Source organism: Hippocampus comes, unplaced genomic scaffold (assembly GCF_001891065.2).
Source record: "Hippocampus comes isolate QL1 unplaced genomic scaffold, H_comes_QL1_v1.1 scaffold282, whole genome shotgun sequence".
In the NCBI taxonomy this organism is placed as follows: Eukaryota; Metazoa; Chordata; class Actinopteri; order Syngnathiformes; family Syngnathidae; genus Hippocampus; species Hippocampus comes.
Window position 1 is genome coordinate 561,301 of NW_017806073.1, and position 24,329 is coordinate 585,629.

The 24,329-nt window shown below is 41.0% G+C and overlaps 1 protein-coding gene across 1 annotated transcript in view; it reads right to left on the reverse strand.

Annotated features, from left to right (window-relative positions):
• Window positions 1-24,329, reverse strand: part of col24a1 (collagen type XXIV alpha 1 chain) — a 127,261-nt gene that overhangs the window by 62,899 nt on the left and 40,033 nt on the right. Inside the window, exons 13-25 of the mRNA XM_019894380.1 lie at window positions 16,024-16,077; window positions 15,154-15,198; window positions 13,894-13,947; window positions 13,269-13,313; window positions 11,804-11,857; window positions 11,547-11,600; window positions 10,171-10,224; window positions 9,150-9,203; window positions 9,026-9,079; window positions 8,098-8,142; window positions 7,855-7,908; window positions 4,642-4,686; window positions 1,137-1,190 (exon numbers count right to left, since the gene is read on the reverse strand). Of these exons, the coding sequence (XP_019749939.1) occupies window positions 1,137-1,190; window positions 4,642-4,686; window positions 7,855-7,908; window positions 8,098-8,142; window positions 9,026-9,079; window positions 9,150-9,203; window positions 10,171-10,224; window positions 11,547-11,600; window positions 11,804-11,857; window positions 13,269-13,313; window positions 13,894-13,947; window positions 15,154-15,198; window positions 16,024-16,077 (666 nt within the window). The remainder of the gene's footprint in view (window positions 1-1,136; window positions 1,191-4,641; window positions 4,687-7,854; window positions 7,909-8,097; window positions 8,143-9,025; window positions 9,080-9,149; window positions 9,204-10,170; window positions 10,225-11,546; window positions 11,601-11,803; window positions 11,858-13,268; window positions 13,314-13,893; window positions 13,948-15,153; window positions 15,199-16,023; window positions 16,078-24,329) is intronic.

Consider the following 24,329-nt stretch of genomic DNA (forward strand, 5'->3'; position numbering starts at 1 on the left):
CTATATTTTGTACACTATAAGGCGCACCTAAAAGCATTCAATTTTCTCAAAAGCCAACTGTGCGCCTTATAATCCGATGTGCCTTATACATGGATCAATATTCTGATTTCTTGGTTGTAGTATTTCAAATGTTCTGTAAAGTGCTTTGTTACAGCTGCAGCGGTTGTGGAGGCTGGAAATAAATGAAGCTGCATTGTATAGTATTGTATTCCTTTTAGCATAGCTCTATCTAGTGGATGCATAATCCAACCGCAACCACTATTGTCACTTCTATTCTATGCGCCTTATAATGCGCCGCACTCTATATATGAAAACAGTTTTAAAATTGGCCATTCATTGAGGGTGCGCCTTCCAAAGCGCCTTATTGTGCGGAAAATACGGCATATATATATATATATATATATATATATCAGCTCGCATAAGTGTAAATGCATTTGTATACTTGAGTACGTCTACATGTTGACTTTATTCCTTTTCTTTTCAGAGTGAGATATACTCAATGAATGATATTCGTACATTGATTAATATCTCAAGTAGTACAGTATTTTTTGTGTGTGCGTGTGTGTGTGTGTGTGCGTGTGGAAGGGGATACAGTTGGGCAGTCCGCAACCTTTTTTTTGGCATGGACTTGTTCATGGGCTGACTGATATTTTGTCTACCGGCAACCATCCATTACATTCCTGCCGTATTGATAACATGCAATTGGGGCACATATGCTCCGCTAAAGAATTATCTTTTTTTTTTTCTCTTCTTTTAAATATAATATATAAATATCTCCGCGACCGGGTACTGAGTGCTCCGCGGACCGGTACTGAATACGTGCTTGCAGACCAATGTAGTCAGGGGCCTGTGCCCTGACAGAGCTTTGAGCCTAGCAACGCCCCTGCCACTACCATAACCTTAAAACTAAAGGGCAATGGGAGGAGGACAGTAATTGTGTCACACCCACGACAATATTTTTGTGGGGATGAGGATGTAGTAAGAGTGTTGACTGTTTATTTAAGTGATGTCTTCATGGGCCTCTGGGGCCTGAATTTATGGCTGCTTAACACAGGCCTAATTACAAGTGTCTGCCTCTGAAAAGCAACCCATTGATGCTGAGTGACAGCATAATGAAAGCTAAAAACACTCCTTACCTTTTCACCAGGACCTCCGACCATGCCAGCTATCCCTCCGAGGCCTACAAGACCCTAGAGAGAGAAAACATGGTACTGAGAGAAAGTCGGCTATGCCAATGTGAGAGTCTGATCTTCCCTCATCTAAGAGTTATTTCCCAACCTCTTATGACAGTTGGAATGTGAGAGGTCATAGTCTGCAATGTAATGCTTTGATAAGCAATAAGGTGGGGCTCCTGGCAAGGAAAAGGCTGTGATTTGACCCATAAAGTGTGAAGTCTTCAACTCACATAAATTTTAAGAGCTGACTAAATTCATGTTGACTTCATTTAACGAATCACTTAACATAAGAACACAACCAAGTAAAAACAAATTCGTAGGAAGTAAAATGACAACTGGTTTTCTGACATTGTAATCCATTTCTGTACAAAATAAAGACAATTTGGAGAAGAATAAAAGCACACAGTACAGAAAAGGGGCAATAAAGCCGTGAGATTAATCCTATCCTTATGGTCTATATGTTTGTCTCCAAAACATTTGAAATGCACCATATCATCTCACAGCTCAAACAACCTAATGCAGATAATGTCTCTATAACGTGACATTAATATCAACAGAAATGTTGTTTGTGTCCCATTAAAATGATGTTTGGCATTTTCAAAGTATTTTGCCACAAGGACAGATTCCACTGTTCATTATTTCCAACCGCATACACCCATTAATTTACAAAGGCCAATGTTTTGACGTTTTCCTAGCCAACGCTATTTGCCAATTTACTGTCAGTGAGTTGAGAAAATAAAAGCCACCCACCCCCAAAGAAATTTGAATCAAAACCAGATACTTGGGATTTACAGATAATTATCAGGGACAGAATAAATTGGGCTTTCCATCCCTTAATCCATGTTCCACATCTTATCTGGTACTGCTGTACAGGGGCAAGGCAAATGGTGGCATGGCCTTTCTCTCCCAATGTACTCCGGCTTCTTTTTGAACACCCAAGGCATTCACCAGGCCAAATGAACTACATCATCCAAGCAGAGCAGCAGAAGAAGTCGAATAAAAGCCTCTGATTACTGCCCATGGGAGTAGAAAACATAATAGAATAAACATAGCAGTGTCCCAATGTGTTTAGCAGTGGTGTGACAACATTCAAAATGGGCCACACAGGAACTCTTATGGTTAATGGCAAATAAATACTCTTTTAAAAAGAGTGCTTGAGGGAGGGAAAAACTCAAGCTAATGTAAATATTTAAGTTATCGGTGGAGTTTAACCACTTCCAGATCACATTTGAGAGGTGGAATGTGGTCTCAACCAGTGTCAGCCTCTTGACAAGAGAATCTTATGATGCAAATTACACTATGGGTCCGATTTTCAAAGACAGGTGCATGTGCGCTTGGCGTAAAAACGTACGCATCTTCATTTTCGTGCCAGGGCTAGTCCAGTTTACTGTGTTAGGGAATTTGGCAGACAGAATGCAATGATGGATAGATATATGGTTAATAATAAGAATATTAATACAGTATTCATTTTTTTGTCGTCTCTCGAGCGCAGGTGTGTTAAACTCATTTTTGTCACATTGTAGTTATGGTTTCCTTCGGAGGGCCATTATGACAATGAAACCAAATAAAGTGTAGGATCGCCTCATATTACATGTACACAACAAAACTGGTGAAACTAGTTTTTTTCATTCAGGCATCAGTAAAAACTGTTCAAATAGTACATTTATTTTAAAGGAGGATCGGGAACAAAAAAATGCTTGAAATATCTCAAGATTTTTAAAGGTAAAGTAATTGCAATTTTGGCATTTTAAGCAAGAAACATGAAGTAAATTCACAAATTTTGCTTTCGAGTTTTTCAAAGTAAAAACAGCTGTGACCAGCTAGCCTTTGCGGATATTTCATTTTGAAGTTATTCAATTATTATTTGAAGTTTAACCTTTTTTTTTCAAACAATGAACTCATTGATGGAGAATCAAAAAAATTAAAACCAACTCAAATATGGTCTTTTACTCCCCAAGGCAACAAGATTTGTTACCAGATAAGTGCACACTCTATTTATTATTTTTGCTACTGTTCTGTCCAATTACTCTATTGCTTTACGTTTCGCGCTCGAGTGAATGTGCGCTAAAGCATGAACCAGACAGTAGCATAAAAGGTGTGTTTCGGAAAAATATACGGTACTGAGTGAGAAGCAGTCGAAGACCACAAACAGACCCCTAAGACCTTGGCAAATAGTTTAAGATCTTCTTGCCAGTCCTGAGCTCAGCGAAAACATAAAGTTTGACTTATGTTGCACTAGCTAAGGGGATTTTCTTGTTCGATGCAAGCAAGAAAAGCAGCGGCGGATTTAGAAGCAGGGTGTCTTAGAAGGGATGCAGCCCGAAGGCTTTCTTAAAATTGACCACAAATCCCTTAATTAGGACAAGAAGTGGAACCTGTATCATTTACCAGACGGAGATGCTTTTAAAGAGTTTCGTATGGCAGAATCTATAAGATGTGAGCTTCACCGAAAGCTGTTTTTTTTTTTGTTTTTTTTTTAGTTGTTGCTCCAGTTTATAACCGTTGACCTTTGCAGCCTGTTTCTCATGCCCATACATTAGATAAGTGCAAAGTGAGTTGCTGACAGGAAAATGAAAGCGGATAGGTTGACATAAACTAGATTTCAATGGACTTAAGAAGTTTACAGTTATTTTGGTGTACTGGAGGGGAGATCTTAAATGGAATGCGCTAGCTAAGGCAAATAAAAAAAATTAAAGAACAACAACCTCCAGTTAAATTTCCTTTGAAGCATTTTATGGAACACTTGGCCAAGTGTGCATGCCTCAGTCAAGAACGGTCTTTCTCAGGTCTTATGCATTCACTTAATTTGTAAAGTGACGCATCATCAGAGCCCCCATGTGTTGAGAGCTTCAAAGTCTTCTCTCTTCTGTAACCACGTAATCCTTATCATATGTGTACCGCAGTGACTAATTTCAACTTGGTGGGCTTGGTTGCCTACAATGTACAAAACACAAATATTAACATAAAGGGAATGCACTCTCAAAGTGAAGTAAAGTTTTCTGTATTAAACTAATACTTTCTGGAATAGTAAATACATCAAGTGGCAGTACTTGTGATGGCTGATTTTATTTGTAACAATGTTGCAGAATATTTTGGGATTCAGTGGAGATTATATGTGGACATCCACACCGCATACAGTGTGTACAGCCACTGTGCACATGATGGCAAAGTTGAACAAACCAAGCCAAGTGAGGAAGAGAATTCCTCAGCATGGTATTGAAATGTGCTGTTCTGCCAAAATCAATTAAAAAAAAACAAACATGTATTCATATTTTTTTCTTTGAAATGAATGCGGTCCGGTGTTGGGCACACACAACAAGTCAACAAAGACAGTGGCATTTTCACGTTTAAAATGAAGGGCATACTTTCGACATTAGCTCCACATGGCAGAGTTAACGAAAATCGACAACAAGAAGAGAGTTAATGAGTGTCAGTCCTGCGTATTCCGAGTGAGGAAGCAACTCACTTGTGGTCCGATTTTTCCAACATTTCCAATGTCCCCTTTCTCTCCCTGGAAGAAGGAAAGATTCAAAAGCATCATGATTAGCTTCCTGCAATTAGAACATTTCTTTTGCGTGCAACCATCCTGCCTGCTACTAGCTCGGGGCTCAAATGATATTTCAAGTCTGAGCAAAGGAACACACACATCCACATAAACTGAACTGTATGTTTATGTGTGTTGTTTGTAACTGTGGTATGACAGATGGGAAAGCCAGGAAATATAAATATATTTTTTTTAATTTAGAGCGTAGAACACAAAACTAATGACAGATAAAAACAAGTCTGGATTTTGTTTCCTAAAAATAGAGTACTTTAAGAATAAAACCCATGCATGTTACAGTGAATGGAAGGGTCCTCCTTTCTTTAATCATAAATGCAAAGCAAAGCTGAATGAGACTTTTTGACAATGAAAGTGGAACCAACAAAAAAAGTCTTACATTACAACTTTTCTCTCAAACAATGCTTGAATGTTTGTAGACAAAATGGGATCATGCAGTATTCACAGTACGTGCTTAAATATTTGGGAATCACAATACAGCAATACACCCACCAGCATGCTCTGACTCTACTATACAGTTCAATACATTGGCAAATAAGTGTATGTGAAATGTATGTGAGTGTTATGTGTGAGTAAAGCTCTTTGAGATAAGTCACCGTATGATGTAGATAAACTGATATATAGTGCACTCCATTAAAATTTTAATCAAATTGGAATTTTCATCTGTTGGACTGTTCCTATTTTTATTTTTTTATTTTTTTAAATTGGACTGATGGACCAATGTGTGGGGTTCGAGTCTGGCTCCGGCCTCCCTGTGTGGAGTTTGCATGTTCTCCCCGTGCCTGTGTGGGTTTTCTCTGGGTACTCTGGTTTCCTCCCACATTCCAAAAACATGCATGGCAGGTTAATGGAACACTCTAAATCAGGGGTGCCCAAATTTTTTGGAATGAAGATCGATTTTTCGATCAACCAAGCTCCCGCGATCGACCCATTACCGCGCACGTACATACACAAGGACACCATGATGGACAACATCCTGACACGAAGGCATGCGATGCACTTTTGCAGGCTGTTAATTATCGTAGCTCACACGTACCGTTTTAAAGTGCTTTCCTCGGCCCTATTCTTTGACCGTGCCTTCGGGGAACTGTACACGAAACAAACTGAATGAGAATAATGATAACGATAAAATATATAGCACAACAGCTCTGATCACAAGCTGCAATTGCAGACTGCTGAGCGCTAACAACTTCCGGTGACGCAGGTCATGCACCACCGTAGTTTAAAGATGTACCTACTTTATTTTGTTTTATTTTTTTAAATACTTTTTGTGAAAATGAGACTGATAGGATGATTAGGGTGCAGTGTACATTAACACAAAAAGATATATTACTAACATGCACAAAGAGGCACAAATTGTTTTTGTTTTTTTTTTTTCTCCTCTACACCCCTCGCGATCAACTGGGTACCAGTCCGCGATCTACTGGTCGATCGCGATTGACGCAATGGGCACCCCTGCTCTAAATTGTCCCTAGGTGTGAATGCGAGCGTGCATGATTGTTCATCTGTGTGTGTTCACCCAGTTCAGGGTGTCTCCGCCTACTGCTCGAAGACAACTGGGACAGGCTCCAGCATGCCCGCGACCCTTGTGACGATAAACGGATCGGAAAAAAATGGATGGATGGTTCTGAGGTGCCAGTGAGATTTACAACTGGTAGCATTTGACACAGGTTGAATAAAGAGAACCATCTAGATTAGACATAAAGAAGGCAAGGCAGGGTGTATTTCATACACAAGGTAACTCAATGTGCTTCACATATGAATCATTAATAAATACATTTAAAAACAATTACAAACAAAAGAACGTACTGTAGTGACTCCTATTTACATAATTCACCACCAACTGCAAACGTGTGAATGCAATGTTTTCATATGCTTGTTAGAGAGTTCACGATTATTTGGTAACGGGGTAGAAATAATCGCAGTCCCTTTAAGGACCGCCATGTTAGTCTGTTTGTTGCTATGGAAACTTACTTTCGGCGGGTCTCGTTTGGCGCCGTGAGTTTTTTAGGTGAAAATAAAAAAAAAAAACAACACTCTCTCTCGGAGTGCGGACGTGAGAAATTGTCGCTTTCTTCGAGTTTCTACAATTTCCACAGTACTGTATTTTCTGCACTATAAGGCGCTTCGGCGTATAAGGTGCACCTTCAATGAATGCCCTATTTTAAAACAGTTTTCATATATAGGGCGCACCGCATTATAACAATCAAATAGTGGCTCAGGTTGCATTATGCATCCACTAGTTGGAGCTACGTTAAAGGGAATACAATACAATACAATAAATCTTTATTGATAGAGAGCCTTCACAACCGCTGCAGCTGTAACAAAACGCTTTACAAAACATTTCAAATACTATGTCCAAGAAATCAACATAAATACATCTATCAGGCGCATCGGATTATAAGGCGCACTGTTGGCTTTTGAGAAAATGTAATAATTTAAGATGTGCCTAATAGTGTGGAAAATACAGTAATACATTTAAAAGCAAAGTAAAGTAAAAAAAAAAACAAAAAAAAAACACTCTGTTTTCTTTCATGTATAACGACCACAATTTTAGACCTACTAAATATGTAGCGTGGCTTGAAATAACGTTACTCTTGTTCTTTCGGAGTAAATAATCCTAGCTACACATTCATGCATAAAAGTTGTGATCACATAATTTTGTGACTCAAGTAAGTTAATGTATTGCATGTTCTATTGTTTGTGTTGCTGGATTTATAGCAGTTTGGGGAAAAAAAAGACACTTAACATTGCTGTGGGATTTCAAAACGATAAGTGCTATTATAATAATCATCATCATCATCATTATTTTTCTTTTTTTACTAGTACTACTTCTACTATTACTACTACTACAACTACATTACTTTACAGTTTGTTTCCAGACAGAATCATTGAATTAAATTAAATCAGCATTATTTTAATAGGGGAAAAGTAATATTGGTCAAATTTGCTGGCCTTTTTCACAGAACAATCAAAATGGATGTATCACATTTTGGAAATGAGCTCTTCATATTTTTTGGTGGATCACATCTACCGATTTCGAAGAGTCATTTTTGATCGAGTCACAAATACAAAGTATCAAAATATTGCATAAACACGAGATTAGGAAAATAGACTCACCAGCAGACCATCTGGACCAGGTTCACCCATTTGGCCTTTCCTTCCAGGTCGCCCCTAATATGACACGCAGAGCGCAGCACACATTCAGGAACCATAATCATGCCTCAGATCATGAATTCTTTATCACAGATCATTCCATCTGCTTGCTGTATATACACTTGCATTATTCAAACTATCTGCAAGAATCTCATTGTGAGTGTATACAGGATATTTTTGTTTTTGAAATCATCTGATAGTTCTTACATTTGGACCAGCGTTGCCAGATGGGCCAAGCGGTCCTTCTTCACCCTGCAAGAACACAGCACACAGTACATAAAGTGATATCCACCAAAACATGTTCACACACACACCTGCACGCACACACACCTGCACGCACACACACACACACACACACACACACACACACACACACACACACACACACACACACACACACACACACACACACACACACACACACAAAAGTAATCTCCACACACACACACACACACAAAAGTAATCTCAAGAATAAAGAACTTGACTCACGCTGGTATGTTCAGCGATTATAGAACGAGAACATAACCCTGTTGTCACATGTCTTGAAATAAATGATGATTTCAGCATTACGCATTACTCATCTCTCAATCTGGACTACAAAAGTTGCTTTGCTCTCACAAAGAGAGAAATCTGGTATGCATACTGCAGCATAACTCAGTGCCTTAAAATAGTCTGCTCATTTGATGAAGTAGCTCAACATAGTTGTATTTCAGTGTATACAAGCAACACTTAAGTACAAAACCGGAAAAGATGTGCTTCGGTCTCTTTTTTTCACTGATGCTATTCGGTGTTGACACTGACAATGTCTCGTCTCTTCTGGAAGCTGCAATATTCAGCACTTGTACAGTGGCCAACAGTTTTTTTTTTTGTGTTGTTCCCCGCCACCCGGGACTGGAAAACATTCAGGTCTGTTTTTATAAGTACCCAATGTGATTCATGACCTCACCCAGCGGAACATGTTCCAAGAGACATCTTAGACAAAAGAGATGTTAACACGAGACATGTTGTCTTACCTGATATTTATCTTTCTGCACACTAGACTTGAATGGAATTTTTATTTTTGGATGAACTGAGTTTTCCACTTATTGTTACAGTGTCAATATTATTTTTAGATCAAGGTATTGAATCCTCTTACCTGCGTTCCTTGTGGTCCTATCGGGCCTTGAACACCCCGAGCACCTTGTAAACCCTGCAATTACACATTAAATGAATGGTACGGTTTGTGTGAGTTCAAAACAGACACACAGATGTTGCCATACCTTTGGTCCAGGTGGCCCATTGGGCCCAGGCACTCCGATGTCTCCTGGAAAACCCTGAAAAAGAGCTGAGTGTGAGTCCAGCACTCTAATTTTTGTATAAATGTGTAGGTCATAAATTTACAAATGCCAAAAAGGGTTTATTGAAGAAATATTGTTGAGATGAAATCAGTATTTTATAGTTCAAGATCTTTTTGAGGGTGGCCCGGTGGAAGACGTACTGGTTAGCACGTCGACCTCACAGTGCAGAGGTTCAATTCCGGCTCCGGCGTCCCTGTGTGGACTTTGCATGTTCTCCCCGTGCCTGCGTGGCTTTTCCCCAGATACTATTTAGTCTTAGAAATTCCTCACTGAGAAATCCCAAATCATGTGCCTGAAGAAGAGCATCTGTCTGCTGACCCTACTAATTAGCCTTCAGTTCTGACTGAATTCGGACACAGCTGATTTGCAGAGGACCGAGTACGGACCTGCAGACTGGAAGAAGTTGTAATTTATTTTTAGATCTTGTTTTTTTCTTCCTTGTGGTTACGTTTTTGTATTTAAGATTATATTGAATAAAATATTGTTGTGTTGGTGGCAAGGTTTGGGGGTAAGTCCATTTTGTGTGAGGCCGATGAGGGGTGAGGGTATGGGGGTTGGTGAGAAGGGACATCGGCCCGGGTAGCAAATCGAGTCAAGACCGCCTCTGAACATAACATGTACTTTGCAACATCCACTTGATATCTAATCTTGGATGGAATTATCAATTTGATCTTGGTCTTGATTCGATTGAAATCTAAATTTCCTTCACGATGCGCGGTCGATGTAATTTTCGATGTAACTTTGAATATCTTTGCCTCTGGAAAGTGGAACTATATCTGTTGTTCGAATGATTTTTCAACAAAATACACAAAATAACAGAAATTAGACATTCTTCAGGCAATGAGCATTTGTTACAAATCTAAATGAAACCTTTTCTGTAAATCTTTCCACAACGATCATGTCCTTCTATTCTCATAAACACCGGAAGCAAATTTGAAAGTACCTCTGGTCCTGGAGGTCCTGGTGAGCCTTGTAACCCGACTTCTCCAATTCTACCCTGTTGAAAAGACAGAGCTCAAAGAAAACAGAAACTGCAATTTCTTCAGAAACTTCATGTAGTGTATATGATTGTCTCCTAGTATTCACATCTTAAACAGCAACAGCCCATATTTTATGATTGTTTAGTTATGTTTTCAGATTGGTGACACGGTGGGTGACTGGTTAGCACGTCCACATCACAGTACAGAGGTGCGGGTTTGATTCTGACCCCAGCCTTCCTGTGTGGAGTTTGCATGTTCTCCTCGTGCCTGCGTGGGGTTTTTCCGGGTACTCCGGTTTCCTCCCACATTCCAAAAACATGCATGGTGGGTTAATGAAGCACTCCAAATTGTCCCTACGTGTGAGTGTGAGTGCAGATGGTTGTTCAACTTTGTGTGCCCTATTGGCTGGCAACAAGTTCAGGGTGTACCCCGCCTACTGCCAGAAGACAGCTGGGACAGGCTCTGGCAAGCCTGCCACCCTTGTGAGGATAAGAGGATTAGCAAATGGATGGATGGAGGTTTTCAGATTATCTCAAGTTATATATTATCCCAGCTGCAACGAAAGGTTGTTGAGGTTATCCTACTGCAATGTTGCAATGTGATTGAAGATGATGATGAACATGATTCAAAAGTCGTGACATCATGGTGAAGGACTCTCAACTCTACTCTCTTGTTGTCTCAACTACCAGCCATTACTTGTTTATGATGTTTCTCCCACTGGGACAACTTGATCCACGACATCAGCCACAAGTGTAAACAACAGCAGAGTATTTACCGGTAAATATTTGTCTTTTGCCTTGTTACTCTGAAACACTGTAGTGACTATTTTCCCTGTGTTATTAAACGAATCCACGTTTGCTGTGCTGGTGACTTAAGGATTTTGCGTTTAAGATGCTTTGATGTTGTTTTGTGATTGATCCAGAAATATTACAAAAGTGGTTCTCGCAGGGGCAAACCATCACCATGACTGCGCACAGACAAATATGGCATTTGTGTTACCAAGTAATCCAACAGTAATGTGATGAAGGTCATCTATGGGTGAACCAGATGCTATGTACTTACATTAGTTTCAAGAAACTAATTATATTTCAGCATTTACTGCGGCTGAAATATTCTTTTACACAAATGAACACAAACTGCTTCTTCCAAAATGCATTCCTCTTCTTTCTTGCCTTGTTTCTGTCACTACTGAACAAATGAAAGTCTGTATTGTGGAGTTGTGAAAATTACCAAGAAATGTTAGTTTACAAGCTAAGAAAAGTTCTGCAGATGTGTTTACATAGCTTTGTCTATAAAAGCAAACCGGAGGAAAACACACAGCCACTGACTTAAAACATACCGGTGGTCCAGGCTTTCCTCTTGGACCAGAAGGACCAGCTGCACCAGAAACACCCTTGAAAGACACAAACACAAACACACACACACACACACACACACACACACACACACACACACACACACACACAGTCATATCACAAGGACACCGGGGACCACACTCTGACTAGGATAGCATCAAAATGGATGATGGCTTCATTAAAATATAGATATATAAATAAATCTAAGCTCCAAAAGCTAAATGATGTATATCGCACATACCTTGTCACCTCGGAAACCCATCTCTCCTGGTTCACCCTGTTGTCCCACTTCGCCCTAAATTTCACAGCATCATACAGAGATATAACAACACAAAACTAACAAAGAGACCATTGAATAGCAAGCTGATATTAAGTCAGTGCACATATGATCTCTGCGACAGATTCATGCTTCTACATGCTTGGACGTTAATGCAAAAAAAAAAAAAAAACAGTGCAACCCATTTCCACAACATTTGTGTAGGAGCTCTAAATGAAGCCAGCACCTGAAGTGCACGTCATTTTTGGTGAGTTTTCTGTCTCCTAAAACCATGAAGGGTATCTTATATTTTCAATCTTTTTTGCTTCGTTAGGTTTAAAAAAAATTGGGGGAGTGGAGAACCGTGTGAGCGCCTGATAAATAGTAGTGTCTGTGCTAATGGACAACCTGTCGTGTGAGCAACCACGGCTGTGTGCAGCACATTCATCCATCCATCCATCTATTTTCCAATCCGCTTATCCTCATGAGGGTCGCGGGGGGTGCTGAAGCCTATCCCAGCTGTCTTCAGGCAGTAGGCGGGGGACACCTTAAACTGGTTGCCAGCCAAGCACAGGGCACACTTAGACGTACAGTACAACCACTCGCGCTCACACTCACATCTAGGGACAATTTTGAGGATTCTATTAACCTGCCATGCATGTTTTTGGAATGTGGGAGGAAACCGGATTACCCAGGGAAAACCCACACAGGCATGGGGAGAACATGCAAACTACACACAGGAAGGCTGGAGTCAGAATCGAACCCTGCACCTCTGTACTGTGAGGCGGATGTGCTAACCAGTCTCCCACTGTGCTGCCCTACTACTATTATTATTATTATTATTATTATTATTATCAATCGAGAGAGCGATGACAGTCTTCTAGGTTCCATCGTCCACCATAGTCCGAGGGCTTGCAGGTGATAGCATTAGCGAGGCTATAATACTGTGGAAAGGCTGCAACAAAAAATCAAAAACACACTGTTATTTCTTCATAAATAAGTGTTTCCACAGTGTATTGTACTGAATATATTGAGTTTAACCAAGGCTGCACTGTACATAGACCTACTTTATAGAAACATTTTTATAATTGTGCTTTTATTTTTTTATAACAAAATCTGATTCATTGGAAGGCAAGACTATAGAAGGTGACAACCTGCTTCACCCACAGGACAGGAGCAGAACCGCACTGATTGCAATATACTGATCGGATTCAAAACCTGGATGGGTTTTGAGCCTTTATAAAAGATCGAAATAAAAAAAGGTGGGGGGGGGAACTGTCTTCCACTAAGTGGGATATTTTCTGTTTCATATCTCTTATGTAGAATATTTAAATAGCCACAAAGAGCAGGAATTTACTACTACTTCTACTATCTACGACAACTATTTAACATTTCTGTCTTGACGACAAAACACACAAATACACTGCAAATATATAAATATTTAGATCACCTTATCACCTTTCAATCCAGGCAGGCCAGCTCGTCCGGCTGGTCCCTGCCACAGAAGAGAGGAGAGAGGACAACAAAACAAAGGATGACTGATGGAGTAGCAGATGAGAATGAGGATTAATGAAGTAATCAAGTAAAAAAAAAAAACCACAAAATAACGTTTTTTTATATTATCAAGGATGTACAGGTATTATGATGAATAATAAAAGTTCAGTGCAATTTTGCAACAAATTCGAGACAGTGGGTAAATCCAAATGAATATAAAGATGATAGCTGACATTTTTTGTAGTAGTATACATAGCACTCAGGGACAATATGTGAAGTTACAATAAGTTAGTGCTGATCATTAGTTCTTAAATTGAAATGATTTCCTATGAAAAATTAGACACAAAAATTGTATCTAACATCCATCTGTGACTTTCACATCAAAGTGATTAGGATTCAGGTGTGAATTCATATTTATAAAAATGTGACCAATAATCCTGTTTTAGATCTGACAAATGTTGCTATAAAACCCATAAATTATATACTGTATATAATTTTGCTGTGCATTCATGGAGTTTTACAGCAACATTTTGACCATGAAACATTTCAAATGTATATGTCTATTATCATTGTGTAACTACCTTCCTTCCGACCATACCAGGCAGTCCTCGAGGACCCTCAGGGCCCAGGTCCCCCTACAGAAAGGTACAAAATGGAATCTATCAAACACAGTTAAATCCAAATGCACTTCTAACACTGGAAATTTGTACGAACACCTGACAACTCATTAACATTTCCAAGTGCCCCTGTCGCCTTTAGCCTCCATATTTTTCTCTAGTTCGTCTTTCAGTCCAAGGTATTTTTCCAGCTTTTTGTGTTGCTGTTTCTAGATGTTGCGTCATAATGTGTGTCATTGATTCGCTCCTCTTTCATCTATAACTGTTTAAAACAACAAAGTGTATGTAGGAAAAGCAGTTAAGATTGCATGACTGTCTGTGTCTTACGTGTTGTGTTGTATTATTTTGTCATTTTATGTTGTAACTGTTCGTTTGATGGTGGCGCGGGCACCGGAAGCGGCTCCTCTTGTTGTCTTGTTGTTTGGTTGAGAGGGAAGAAATTTAATCTAAAAAAGTCCCTCATTCATTACCGATTCTTACAAACTCAGGCTCATGGTACACATCTCTATCCAATAATATCTTTGATTTCTTTACTTATTTATTTTTTTAAGTAACATACCTACATTGTGGAACTTATTTTGATCTCAAGAGTTTTGTACAGGTGCGATACTGGCTTGGCTGCCATGCGCAAGTCTGATGCTGCTTGCCGTGGTCCAAGGCATTTTCAGAGAGTTTGTGTGAACACACATGGAAAATTAGAGGGAAAATTGCTCACTTCAGTGTCACCATTGTAGAGATGATGGGATTGATGAAAATGAGTTGAGTTGAGTCGACAGTTTACGTTCCACTTTTTTTGCTATGTAAGCCAGAACCGAGAGTTATTGCTCCTAACTCATAACCGGAAGTCTCTCTTCTCAACCGGGCATTGGAAGTTATGCCCTCCTCTCTAGGAAAAGTCCCTGAATGTCTTTTAGCTTTTATGGTTCTCCACAAACTTGCTCTCTTCTTTATGTGTCGGTTCTTTACAACCAATCGAGGTTTTGCATGGTTTTTAATGGTGTGAGATATGCTACTGCTTGAATGTAGCAGCAACTCTAACTATGACAAAATAATGTTTTACGTTTTTCACTCATGGGGTAAGAACACGGAATGACATGTAATACAACCGACTGACAAGCATCAGTACATATCTGCCAAGAGAATAATCAAACACGGATTCTAACCGGGGTCATGCAATGTAATAAACCATTCAAATAAGCACAACATTGCGAAACACATACTTACCCTTAGGCCCAGAAAGCCAGGAATACCAGTCCCACCAACAGGGCCCTGTGAAACATCACAGCAACATGCTAAATAAACAGGACGGTATACTATACAAAATCTGCATTTGGGATACGAAATCTATTCAGACATTTAAATTATTAAATTGTATTAAACATAGCATAATGTTATATATTGTACATCAGTGTTTTAATAATTCAGATTAAGTATTGTACTTTGTCATTTTAATGTAATGTAAACTATGCACACCACAATAATTTGGTATCCACGTCCAAGGTTTGAGAGCCTAAAGGTTGGATTAATTCAGGGCACCATGTGGCCGACTGGTAGCCACATTCGCCTCACAGTGCTGAGGTGCAGGGTTCAATTCTTGCTCAGGCTTCCCTGTGTGTGTTTTCTGTGTCTACTCTGGTTTCCTGCCACATTCTGAAAACATGCGTGGTAGGTTAATTGAGCACTCTAAATCGTCCGTAGGTGTAATTGTGAGTGTGAATGGTTGTTCGTCTATGCGTGCCCTGCAATTTTCTGGCAACCAGTTCAGGGTTGACCCCGCAAACTGTTATACAGCTAGAATTGGCTCCAGAATAACCGCGACTCTGATAAGGATAAGCGGTTTGGATAATGGTTGGATGAATGGAGTCATCCAGAAGCATAAAAGCTGTCAATGCGAAGGGCCTAGCAAGTTTTTCTTTCATTTACAGTTATTGTTAGTTTAATGGCCATGTACCAAATCACAATTGTTTTGGAAAGTAATGAGTGCGGACAGCCGAACTAAACTAAGACAAATTGAATTCAGAGTTTATTGAGAAGAGCAAAATCCAGTGAGATGAACTCGACTGAAATCATGCCAACAGGGACAGGGAATCTTACCTCATTGCCATCAGGGCCAGTCGGCCCCCGTTCACCAACATCACCCACCACACCCTGTGAGGAAACACATCCAGATTAAATTGTATCATGCATGCTCCATAAATAACCCAATTCTAAAAGCTGCCTCAATGCAAACCTTTAAACATTTAGCATGTTTTTCCTCATCGCTTTGACAATCAAATGGTATTTCGAAAAATATGAGCCTAGTATGTATGCAATTGCATAAAATAAGTATGGCATATTTCCAGATAAATTACGCAGTTAAATAATACATTTTCCATGCATCCATACATTTTCTGTATTGTTTTTCCTGACTGGCGTCACAGTTGAGATGTAGCCTATCCCAACTGATTTTGGGCGAAGCGGCGGGGCTACAGAAAGCGTATATAGACAAAGAGCCATTCACACTCACAATCACACCTTTGGACGATTTAGACTTTAATTGACTTAAGAAGCATGCTTTGGAAATGTAGGAGGAGGACAGAATACCATTAAAATAATGGGGAAACTGTCCAAACCCCACAAGGTCGGAGCTGAGATTGGACCCCAAACCTCAAAACAGTGAGGTATGTCAATAGTCGTTCAGAAAAAAAAAAAAAAAAAATCAACACTCAGCAGCCTGCCCACTTGGCAAATTCAACACGGATGGTAAAACTGAGGCTTCAAGTCAGTGCCATATTTATTCTGTCTTTTGCATTGTTTAAAGCAAGGATCACCAATGTGTTGCCTGCAGGCACCATGTCGCCCCCAGTTTAGACCGATGACTTCACAGACTTTGTACATCAATACTTTAATTCAATTTGGACTGATAGTTTAATGTGTAGCTCATACGGTTATTAATGTTAGTTCACTCGACCCCGCTCAGGCTTTGATGAAAACTGTAAGACTACCTTTTGGATGCAGTCGTCTTTATTAGAAGCCTGACACAAAGTCTGACAAATCAATGCTCAGGAGTAGTGCTTCCTGATCGCTGAAATCTGAACTGTTTTCAATTTTTCTTCGGTAGCATGTCGTAGTGTTGACAGGCAGATTTAGGGCTCTATTTCCATCGACAGCATTCAACGTAAAAAACCCGGCACATCTTCATTTTGTATGCCAGGCAAGTCTAGTTTACTGTGTTTGGGAATTAAGGACGTTGCGGCGGACCAACGGCGTTTTCTTTTCTACGCCCCCGGTGCACTTGACAATTTGGTGACAGAAAGTAGGCTACAGTTGGGACTGGGTGAAACCAGATCAGAAAGGCCTTATTGTGAGCATGTAACAACGAGATGTGGAGTCCATCTTCATTCACAAAGAAACAGTAAACAGCAAAAGAAACAGTCCGAAGCAAAAACAGAGAATCAAGAGGCACTCTAAAAAGTGCCAGCCAGTGGCAGGCAGAATAGCGCAATAGTCCCTGATAAAAACAGAATAAAATCCTAAATTTAATATTGTAGTGTTGTTATTATTTGTTTGTTTATTTTAAGTGAGTGTTTAAATTATGATGGCTGTGGAGAAAAAAAAATGTCTCTGAATCTGGATGCGTGGGTTATGAGAGACCTTGGATGTAGCTGATTACACTTGTGACCGGCACGTGCAGAGTCTTTAATTTTTATCTTTGCTCTACTGATGTAGCCGGATGAGGCGATGTTTTGCAGTGAGGGCAGAGAGCAGCCATGATCTTTTCTATAGAACAGATTACTTTCTGCAGTGACCTCTCTGCCTCAGTGCAGTCTGCATACCACGCTGCAATACAGTCTGTTGAAATGCTCTCTGTAGTGGAGCGGTAAAAGGTCACTGGCAGCTTCTCATCCAGGCTGTTTCTCTTCAATAGTATCAGGAAGTACAGATGATGGCCAAGGTGTGAGACCATCAGAAATAATGAAGGATATATATATAAATAAGTTATTGTGTTACTAACTCCTACTAAAGAAAAAGCATTTTCAACAAGCAAATTAACAAAACTCACAAACTCGAGTGCACGTGTGTTTCCAGCTTCACGCTCCACTCGTGTGTGCTTGTAGTAAAGTCAGTACCTGTTTGTGGCGAGAGCGGACTTCGATACATATATGGCCGTTTGCCCCGATCATTAGACAAGCTGCGGACGCCATTTAGCAGCAAATGAACGTAGATCGACGTGTTTGTTCTTCAGTGCTTGACTGGTTAGCACAGTTCTTCCCGTGCCTGACTGGGTTTCTCGGGAAACTTCGGTTTCTTCCCACATTCCAAAAACATGCGTGGCAGGTTAATGGAGCCCTCTAAATTTTCCCTAGGTGTGAGTGTGAACGCTGATGGTTGTTTGTCTATGTGGGCCCTATTGGCTGGCAACCAGGTCAGGGTGCACCCCGCCTACTGCCCGAAGACAGCTGGGATAGGATTCAGCACGCCCGTGACTTTTGTGAGGATTTGAGCGGATTAGAATTTGGATGGATGGATGTTTGTTCTTACTGAAAGTTTAAGAGTTGGATAATGCTCAGGTTACTATGCTTTAATATACAAATACAGAGAACACGCCTTGTGCTAAGACCATTTATATACATTTGTATTTGTATGCATGGGTCAAGTTGCCATCTTTTGAGTTCAAATAAATGCCAAATGTTCTAAAATAAATAGTTTTTTATTATTCATTCAGCTATTTTAAACACATTTTACACTATGGATAGAACATAATAGAAAAATTCAGAATTACTGTGCTGACTGAATAACAAAAAACTTTTCAATGGTAATAATGGAGTTAGTAACGCAATAACCTTTTGGAATAAGTAATAGGTAATCACACCATTTGATTTTAATTTTTAATGCCCAGCACTGGTCATAGTTGGAAAGGAGAAATAGCGGAGGGCTGAGAATACAACCGTGTGGCACGTCATGCTGAGTGTGATGGTGGAGGACAGGTGGGGTCCCAGTCTGACAACTTGGGAGTGGTTCGTGAAGAAGTCTCTGATCGAGCTTCAGATGGAGGTGGAGAGGTCCGGGTGAGGCAGTTTATTTGTGAGGATGTCTGGGGTGATGGTATTAAACGCTGAGCTATAATCCACAAATAGCATCCTCAAATAGGTGTTGCGGTGCTCCTGATGGCTCAGTGCTGCAGTGTGTGTTGTTATAGCATATGTTACAGCATCCTCAGTGGACCTGTTTGACCAATACGCAAACTGATGATTGTCAAAAGAGGTTGGATGGCTACATTTTATGTCCTAGGAAACCAATTTCTCAGGACATTTCATGATAACAGGTGTCAGTACTACTGGTCTGGAGCTGTTAAGGTCCTGTGGAACTGTTTTTTTTCTGGCTCAAAGAAAATGGTGGTGGATTAAAAGCAGGATGGTATAGTAGCTTTTCCCAGGAAAATGTTCAAAATTCTGGTGAAAACCCCCATGAGTTGGTCAGCACAGGAATTAAGAACTCTCTCTGACACTCCGTCCAGTCCAGCTGCCTTCCGTGGATTGGCTGTCTTCAGCACACCTCTCGCTTCCTGTCCCTGTGAGGGCGTGGCTGGTAGCTGGTGGAGGTGGCAGGTCTACTGCAAGCCTATCGACCTCAAACCTGGCAAAGAAATTGTTCAATTCCTCAGCCAGTGAGGTGTCAGCTTGGCTGATGCTGTTCACAGTGTTGACTTCATAGTTTGTCAATTGTTGTGTTCATTACCATACTCTGTGTGGGTCATTGTCCATCAAGTGATCCATATTGGGCCCTTTTTTCGCGCCAACTGTTTTCATAGGTTTCTTTGTTCTGGTATTTTGCTTGACTTTAAAACCCGCCTCAAAACTCACTTGTATTCTTTGGTATTTGACTCAGCATGACTCAGATTTGATCTTAGTTTTACTGTTTGGTGCTATTGACCATGTTTGTAACTGATTTATTGCTTTACTGTTGTATATGTTAGTTGTTCCATGTACAGCACTTTGTATGCAGCGATAGCTGTTTGAAAGTGCTCTATAAATACAGTTGAGTTGAGTTGAGTAGAAGTGGGCATGACAGAGTATTTGAACCTTTGTGCGCTGTTGTCGAAAGGAAGTAGGCTTTTCCCGGCCAATTGTAGCATCATTTGCATCAAAATCAGGGCATTCAGAGCGCCGTTCGCTCAAGTCATGCTGGACGACATGGAAAAAATATTCAATCACGATGTAGGCCATTTTACATTATGATCATGATATTTTCAGCATTTTCAGTTATTCTATAAAAGAAATTCAAACACACTTTGCTCAATGTTTCTCACCTTAATTTAACGTGACATTAAACAGACCTGTATAAAATGAGAAATGCATCCAGTAAACTGCGATATTAAATGATCACATGCAAATAGAAGCAAAGTAACTTCTGCATGTGACATAAGCAGCCCAGCAAAGCGTTTTGGGACTGTCCAATTATCAGAAAAAAAAATATCTAGGATTCTCAGTTTTGTGATTGTTTGTGTTTTGATGAGGCTCAAATTAAAATTACTATGGTTGTGTAGTTTGAAAGCATATCCAGCAGGCCTTCAGGGCATTCTTTTATTTTGTAAATAGTTAATTAAGTATTCATAATTATGGGTTTGTTGTTGCTACTTTATTCTTTCCCAAAGCAGTAATATATATTATTTGCATTCACCCACGTCATTATTTATTAATTTTCATTTACTCTTTTATTTTAATTTTATTTTATTTTGCATGATAGGTTTGTTGCAATTTACAGTGAAGATGATTCACTTTCCTGTATAGTGTTCAGTTTGTCACCTGTTAGCAGCGGTGTGGCATAAATTAATAAATGAAAGCTTAAATCAAGCTGTATTTGACATACTGTATTGATCACATACAATTTGCTGCAGTTGGCAAATGATAATAGACATGACAGACAACTGACACAGTAAAATCTCTCTCTTTCTCTTCCTCTACCTCTCCCTCTCTCTCTCCCTCTCTCTCTCTGTCTCTCTCTCTCCACCATGCTTGACACTATGGAAATCGAAATAGACTCGATGGGGGCCATGCATGACATTGGCTGGTAAACTCCAAGCTCTCCCCTTGCAGATGATGTAGTCCATAGGTGTCAAACTCAGGTCCTGGAGGGCCGCTGTCCTGCATGTTTTCCAAGTCTCCCTGTTGCAACACACCTGATTCAAATGAACAGGTTCAATGTCAGGCTTCCGCAGAGCTTGCTGATGATCTGATCATTTGAATCAGGTCTGTTGGGGGCCATTGAAGGAGCGTTCACGTCGCGGTCCCTGTCAGGTGTTTTTGCACCTGCGAATCCTTCAACTACACTACGCAATCAACAACAGTTGTTCTATTCATTGTTCATATGACCCAACAAGACCTCAGATCTTTCGGCGGTGCCCAAGGTCATAAGCATGGGTCCTTGTTTGTGATATCATCGAACATCGAAGGACTTACTGGCGCCAAACAAGATCTCCTGGCGGACTTATGCATCAAGACTAACTGCAACATCCTCTGCCTCCAAGAGACACATCGTGGACCTTCACGTGCCCGTCCTCACATCTCTGGTATGACCCTCATCGCTGAGAGGCCACATGACCAGTATGGGAGTGCAGTTTTTCTCCGTAGAGGTTTGCATGTAGACAAGGTATTCATTTCTGACAACAACGACATTGAAGTCATTACCATCTGCACAGAGGGAATCTCTGTCACTTCAGTATATAAACCACCCTCCATCATTTTTGACATTCCTCCTGATCCCACCGATGATCGCATCAACGTGGTTATGGGAGACTTTAACAGTCACAGTGTCAACTGGGGTTATGCTGAAAGTAACAACGATGGTGAGCTGGTTGAGAACTGGGCAGAATCCAACCAACTGTCTCTCATCCACGATGCTAAGCTCCCTCCTTCTTTCAACAGTTCCAGATGGAGAAGGGGGTACAATCCAGACCTGATTTTTGCATCAGATGCCATTGCCAATCAGTGCGAGAAGACTGTCCTGGACCCAATTCCACACACCCAACATCGTCCAATAGGTCTCAAGATCAATGCAGTCATCTCTCCTCGCACTGTCCCCTTTAGGCGACGTTTCAATCTGAAGAAAGCCAACTGGGAAGGCTTTGCCGAAGACCTAGACTCTGCCATTGTGGATCTTCCAGCCACTCCAAGTAACTATGACGCCTTTATAGAATCAGTCAAGTCGTCTTCACGTCGCAACATCCCTCGTGGTTGCCGTACAAATTACATCCAAGGCCTGACAGATGACTCTAAGGTGTTATATGATGAATACATCTCGCATTTTGACAACGACCCCTTTAGTGTTGACGCCATCGAGCGTGGAGAAACACTAGCAAATTCCATCACAGAAGAAAGACGGAAGAAGTGGCAAGAGCTAATTGAATCAACCGATATGACCCATAGTAGTAGGAAAGCCTGGAAGACTATCCGTATCCTGGGAAATGACAACACCAAGTCACAGCCAAGGCCGCAAGTCACCGCAGACCAGGTCGCCCACCAACTCCTGCTGAATAGTCGGGGTAATCCTCAACAACGTACTCAAAGGGCCAAACTTCCTCAAGTGTCTGATGCGCTCTCAGATGACTCTCCAGGTTTCACAAGGCCTTTCACCATGGACGAACTAGAATCTGCAATGAAGTCCATGAAGAACAACAAAGCTGCGGGTCTTGATGATATCCTTGTGGAGTAGATCAATCACTTTGGATCAGGCACACGCAGATGGTTTCTCAGTCTGGTGAATGAATGTGTCGCCTCCAACAAGATCCCAAGGATGTGGAAAAAATCAAGTCATTGCCCTACTGAAACCTGGGAAAAATCCTGCCATCCCAAAGAGCTACAGACCAATATCGTTGCTCTGCCACATGTACAAGCTGTTCGAACGTCTCCTTATGAATCGCATTGCTCCCTTTGTTGATAACTTCCTTATTCCAGAGCAAGCAGGCTTCAGACCTGGGAAGTCATGCACAGGCCAACTGCTGAATTTAACCCAATTCATCGAGGATGGTTTTGAGAAGAAGAAAATCACAGGTACTGCATTCGTTGATCTATCTGCAGCGTACGACACAGTCAACCACCGCATACTAACCAGGAAACTGTATGAGATGATGTCAGATGTCAGGCTCACCCAGCTGATCTGCAATATGCTATCAAGTCGCAGATTCTTTGTAGACCTCAATGGTAGTCGCAGTAGATGGAGGACACAGAAGAACGGACTCCCTCAAGGTAGTGTGCTCGCCCCCCTGTTGTTCAACATCTACACTAACGATCAACCTACCCAACCAGACACAAGACGTTTCCTCTACGCGGATGATTTGTGTATTGCCTCCCAGAAGAGTACCTTTGAAGCAGTTGAAGTCTCCCTTTCGAATGCACTGGACCTGCTCATCCCTTACTATTCTATTAACCACCTAAGGGCAAACCCGGGCAAAACACAAATTTGTGCGTTTCATCTAAAAAACAGGGAAGCCGAGCGCAAGCTACAAATTAGCTGGTACGGGAAGAGGCTGCAGCACACCTCATATCCAGTCTACCTAGGGGTGACACTTGACAGGTCTCTCACCTACAAGGAACACATCATAAAGACCAAAGCTAAAGTGGCATCAAGGAACAGCATTCTCAGGAAGCTTACCAACACAAAGTGGGGTGCTGATGCCAGGACAGTACGTACAACAGCGTTGGCTCTTTGCTTCTCTGCAGCGGAGTACGCATCACCGGTCTGGTGCAGATCAGCCCATGCCACCAAGGTTGACACAGTGCTAAACTCTGCTTGCCGTGCTGTGACTGGCTGCTTGAAGCCCACAAAGGTTGATGACCTATACCTACTAAGTGGGATTGCTCCACCAAGCATCCGGAGGACAGTTGCATCCCAGAAAGAAAAGCTGAGACAAGAAACTGACACCCGCCACCAACTCTACAATCATGAGCCAACAACAAAAAGGTTAAAATCAAGGCATAGCTTCCTGCACTCCGTAGAGGCTCTGGACAGAAATCCGGAAAAGCAGCGTGTTGCTCTGTGGACAGAGCATCTTACCCAAGCCCCACACACAGTGTCTTTTACCAGGCCATGCGAATCTCTTCCGTCTGGTGCCAGTGAAGCACGGCCACTCTGGTCTTGCCGTAACCGCCTGAGAACTGGTGTCGGCCGATGCAAAACAAATCTGATAAAGTGGGGGTTTAATGAGACTGGCGACATCTCTTGCCTGTGTGGAGAGGATCAGACCATGCAACACCTCCTTGTCTGCCCACTCCTCCCGACACCTTGCACCCAAGAGGACCTAGCTGATCTCACCCCGATTGCCAGACAATGCATCCAACAATGGACTGGAATCATCTGATGATGCGTAGTGACTCGAGAAAAAAAAAAAAAAAAACCAACGAGGATAAAACAAAAATAATTAT